Below are 5,501 nucleotides of genomic sequence, written 5' to 3' on the forward strand. Positions count from 1 at the left end.
GGTGTGGCCTATACAAAGTAGTTCCTAATAAACAATGCAAATCGGTTATTTACTTAGCTTGCTGTGTTTAGTTTGGTGTGATTTTCAACTATTTTGACAATTTGAAATGGATTATGAAATGTTGTTTTTTTTTTTTGTTTTTTTATTCTCAGCTTTTTACTTATTTACGGTTAAAGAGCGGTACAGGCCGATGCCCTGCGTTTGTTAGTGAATTTATCATATTAACATGTACTCCCCCAGTCAATCGAGAAAGCTGTCTTATTAAATCTACCCACAATAAAAAGTACTATCCTGATTAAATAATTAAYGTCTATCTTTATCACAGCAAACATTGTACAAATTGTAACAATGATGTTGATATTGATTCAGGAAATTAATATCTCCCTGCCAATATTTATGTTCGGAGCTGCTACTGCTGTTCTTAGAATTTTAGGGACTTTTAATGTAAACAAAAGGAACAATGGTTTGAACAAATAAAACTATAACACTAATAAAAGTCAAAATTCTCACAAAGAATCTTGAACTATCCAACAYGTGTTTATGTGCAGAAATTAAAGAAAAAAGATTTCATCTAACAATAATTCTGTTGGAAACAAAGAAAAGAAAAAGCCGTGGCGAATRCACCGAACGGTCTTGATCTTGCATCTCGCTGCCAAAAGCCAGGCTGCTGATGGAAGCAGAATGCRGACGATAAAAAGTGTATTGCTCCTTATAGAGCGGAGGCAGCTGCACAGATGCTTATTGATCACGTAGGCGGTGTGCAGACTCAGGTTCCAGGGATGTGACACAAAGCTGAGATGGACAGCTTTGTCAATAAAACCTGCTTGGGTAAGAGGTGAGTCTATGCTGCTATCGTGACAATAAAGGGTCGGTGCACTTTATTTACACTCACTGTGTAAACATCGAGTTTGAGACAAATCTGGAGGTGGGAAGGCCAGCCTGTGTGCCACGACCCTCAGAGAACATTATTATTATTTTCTTTTTGTGTCTTTTTCAAAGTAAAATCTAATGTAAGATTGAGCCGCTCATGTAAATCGGCTCACAGAAGCAAAAAGAGTTTGGTTGGTTGTGTGGTGGAAAGCCTTAGAGATGATATGATTTATTTTTATTAGGAATGATGCTTGTTACAGTAAAAAGCAATATTTCAGATCTTTAGAAGTGGTGATTTATTTAAAGAGTATTGTCTTACCTGTTGAACAGTCTCAGTTTGGAGAAACAGAGTTTAATTCTGGTGAGGGTTGCCACGTTTCAGAAATTAAAATAAGGAGAGACGGGGTGTGAAGCAACTCGTTTGCTTTTAAAGAGACAGCCTCAAAACGAGTTGATCTGAGATACACCTCTGAAAGGAGGTGAAAGAGGGGCTTGTGGAGTTACAATAAGGAGGAATTCAGACCAAACAGTCCTGAATGATTCAAATGTGAAAAAGAAGGATTTAAAGAGAGTTGTCCATTTTAAAACAACTCCTGTCAAATATTTCTTAGCAGTTCATGTGAAAACTGTTTTTACAAAACATTTTCACCACCATCAAGTTTGCGTTCCACAGTTGGCCGCATTGAATTCTGCAGAGGCAGCTAGCTGTAGCACTCCCAGTAAAGCTTGGGGCAATTCCTACTGGAATGTTTAAAAAGATGTTTAAAAAAGGTTTTATTGAATGCAGCTGTTTCAAAACAGCAGCAATCTACTTTTTGGCTGGGAGCACAGATCGTAGAAGAAAGTAGAAATGAAACAGTTTCTTTACCTGAGGTCATTCAAAGATCTTCAACAGGTAAGATAGTAACTACACGTAGCCTTTTGCCCAGATGATGTCAGCACTAAAATTTATACAGAGATTTTTGTTTTCAGTCACGACTAAAAGTGACAATCAAATGTTTTTGCATTAATATCCTGCAGAGTTATTTTCTGCTCGTTTTAGAAGCTGACGTCTGACASTAATTGTCAGCAGCCAGACGCAGCAGCAATAATGACTCCAGTTATAGATCTGTGAGAGCACACCACTCCCAAAACCAAAAACCTGAGCAAATTACTGTGTGGGACTGTATAAGTATAGTAGCCTTTAAATTGCTGCTTTCTTTAAAATGCACAATTGTCTTTAGAAAAATATTCAATTTAAGGTCCCAGTCAACAGAGTGGAGCATCATTTAGCTCTTTTTGTGTTTAGTCTGGAGTCGATGTCGCCTCTTTTCAGTCAGGTGTGTTCAAYTTCGTCAGCATGAACGCCTGACTGAAAGGAAATTATTTTTAACGTGAGCCTTTTTTTTCTGAAGCTCTTCTTGCTTTTTTGACATTTCGTTGGCATTTATTATTTTTTGTCACAAATTGCAGCCACTTTAATTTGAGTTTGCCTTCTACCCAATTCAGTTTTGTGTACTCCTGAAAAATACTGTGTTCAGGCTGCTGAAAGTAGGGAAAAGAGGGTCTTTGTCAAAGATTGTGCAACATTRAGAGCTCCATGTTTGCAGAAGCTTGTAGGATGAGTATAACTGTTTTTAGCTGACAGTGTTTCTTAACRGCTCTGACAAAACGACACGTTTGCCTAAAAAAACTCAAACTTTTTAAATGTTCGTTTCAGGTGCTAATCAACAGTYACTGGACTAAACTTCACACTTTACAGTATAATCTTAGGCAAACTAAACAAAATGTCCTTCTTTTTCTGTCTTTGACTGTATAAAAGTAGTGTGTTTGTGGTRAAGTGTCTCTACCTTCAGCAGAGGAAAGTTTGACAGAACTGTTTCTTCTCTGAAGTGATCTATCRTCGCTTTTCTGCTCTTCTGTACTGTAGCTGCAGTTGAATCCTTCAAAGATCTCAAAGGTTGGCTTGAGGTTTAATGACTCATAAAAAACATTTACATAACAAACTACAGGACCTGTAAATCCAGCTTCTCTTTTTATTCACACACCCAGCCTTTGCTAACTTAATACAACATGCAGAATTTACATGTTCCATGAAAATCTATTTTTTCCAATAGTATTTATTAATTTCATTTTAAAAAAACAAAACAAAACCCATTACATACAACAAAACAATACAAATCAAATAAAATGAAAGGCAGCAGAAGAAGAAAAGAATCTTATATTTGCTCCTATTTACAAAAAAAATGCAGTCGGGGAAAAGACCTGAGAGTATAAACCTACCTTTTTCATGCAGTTTATTTTACTTGAAAACCAATCAAACAACTGTGGCTTAATTTAAAAATGTGTCTGGCACTTGGTTTAAAAAAGTATTTTAATGGGTTGATTCTGCCTTTGGTTAGCACAGGATGATGTGTGTGTGTAAAGAAATCACTCACTCACACACACACACACACACACACACACACACACNGGACATTTCTCTTTTTTGTATCGAAAAAATATCGAACCGTGAGACTAAAGTATCGAACCGAACCGTGAATTTTCTGAATCGTTGCATCTCTAACCAGTACCTACATGACCCTAAATCTATCCTAGACTCAATTCACACACCAGGCTTTGGTCCCCGTGAGGCTGTTTTTCTGTGAAATGTATACACACACACACACACACACACACACACACACACACACACACACACACACACACACACACACACACACACACACACAGACAGCACGTCTGGTGCTGTTAACTCCTTCCTGTGTGTTTTTTTTTTTTTTTTTTACAGACGGTGGTGCTGTGTCTGGGCCAAAATCTCTCAAGCCCCAGCGATCCCTTCCAGGAACACCCGTTTCTCATTCACACTACCCAGTCGACCTGCGAACATCCATGGAGGAAAAATACAAAGAGATAGCGGAGGTGAGGGCTGAGAGCACACTGAAACCTGAGCAGCAGAGTGGAGTGCTGCCTCTTCAAAACAACTCTAATCTCAAAAGACACCTGACCGTCTCTGATCCCCTGACACATCATGCCTCTAACATTTGCAGATTGTTCACATGCGAATAGGGCCTCTGGTTGCAAGTACAAATGGTAGCAGTAGCAGGTAGCTGTAGCACTGTTTAGCAGAAACATTTCAATAATTCTGCTGGAATATCTTTGTAATATAAATCTGACTGCAATGTAAATGTTTGAAGACTGAAGTTGTTTTAAGGTGACAGTTTAGGCTCGACTCCGTTCGGACTAGCCATTAGCTCATCAATTCAGTCATCATCAAACACTGTTTCTTCAAACAGGTCATTCTAAAAACTATCGACACATTTGCAAAATCCAGGCTAGTAAATTAATAAAAAAATCACCCCTGATTCACTTTAGTTGCTTCTGTAGAAATAATCAAAAATTTCTTGATAAACTGAAGAAAAATCCTGATAAAACAAGAATTTCAGGACTTTAAAAACACAAATTTCTCTGAGTGTAAAAAAAAAAAACAAAACCACTGGCTTTGAGTTTGTGTGCGCTTCACAGATTTTTACGCAGTTTTCCGTTTCACGACTGCCACAAATTTTCTCGCCTCCCTTCAAAACCAGGAGCTGTTCACACGCAGCATGACTGAGAGCGAGATGCGAAGCGCTCCCTACGAGTTTCCGGAGGACAGTCCCATCGAGCAGCTGGAGGAGCGGCGGCACCGCCTGGAGAGGCAGATCAGTCAGGACATTAAGTGAGGAAATGCAAACACACTCGGTGAACAGAAGGCGGTAAAAACCAACCGTTTCCATTAGCTCGAGCAGACGGACGGTGCTCTGCCTTTCTCCTTTCACTTAACGCACACACGCTTATCAGCTCCCAACATGCTAGTTTGTGGGCAAACTAATGCCGGCAATCTACTTACTGATGTGGTGAGCCAACACCTGTTCCGGTGGTTCATCTTCCACACAAACTCCCATCAGGAGCTGAGGTCTGCTAACCGCACCACTAAGCCGATCACTGGGTGGTTCTGGTTCTATTTACAGATTGGGTTTACTGTCACTAACCTGTGTTTAAAATGTACCTGCGCCAACGAACTAGCGCTCGTTTGAGTGTGGGCCTGTGCTTTGATTTGGTGTCTGTCCTGTTTTTGTGTGCTTGATTTCTTCTCACTGCCTCTGATGCCCATGGGCCCTGCCTTTTTGCCCACACTATCCTGCGCCTCTGCATATCACCCCAAGGCTTGAGCCAGAGATCTTACTTCGTGCCAAACAGGACTTCTTGAAAATCGACAGTGCTGCAGACCTAGAGTGAGTTATTGCTGCCTCACTGTGCRTGGATTTTTTTTTTCTCTAGTGATKATTTCTGATTTCTTCTGTTGTGCTTGCTGCTATAACTAACAGACACTTTCATTACTGTTCATTTATCAAAAGCTTTGTTTTAAACAATATTCTAAAGAACTCCTGATGGACTTTGTCAGCCTCCTGTTATGGGTCACATCTCCCCCTGCTGGTGGTTTGATAATTGTACAGTCTTTCTGTTTTGCTGTTWATTTCCTTTAAAAACAAATCTCTTCAGATTGAAAATTTGCTCTAAGTTCACATTTTATCAATTATTACTTGAAAAAGATTGTTTGCTATTACAACACAACGCTATTTTAGATATTTTTTCAAAGTATTTCTTCAAAA

The 5,501-nt window shown here is 39.2% G+C and overlaps 1 protein-coding gene across 1 annotated transcript in view; it reads left to right on the forward strand.

Annotated features, from left to right (window-relative positions):
• Window positions 1–3,640: 3,640 nt before the first annotated feature.
• Window positions 3,641–5,501, forward strand: part of LOC106532017 (AMP deaminase 2) — a gene marked incomplete at its 5' end in the record, with an annotated part of 9,029 nt that continues 7,168 nt past the window's right edge. The window contains 3 exon segments of the mRNA XM_014027999.1: window positions 3,641–3,771; window positions 4,437–4,567; window positions 5,055–5,123. Coding sequence (XP_013883453.1) covers window positions 3,641–3,771; window positions 4,437–4,567; window positions 5,055–5,123 — 331 coding nt within the window.

The sequence above is a fragment of the Austrofundulus limnaeus genome, unplaced genomic scaffold (genome assembly GCF_001266775.1).
Source record: "Austrofundulus limnaeus strain Quisiro unplaced genomic scaffold, Austrofundulus_limnaeus-1.0 Scaffold708, whole genome shotgun sequence".
Classification (NCBI taxonomy): Eukaryota; Metazoa; Chordata; class Actinopteri; order Cyprinodontiformes; family Rivulidae; genus Austrofundulus; species Austrofundulus limnaeus.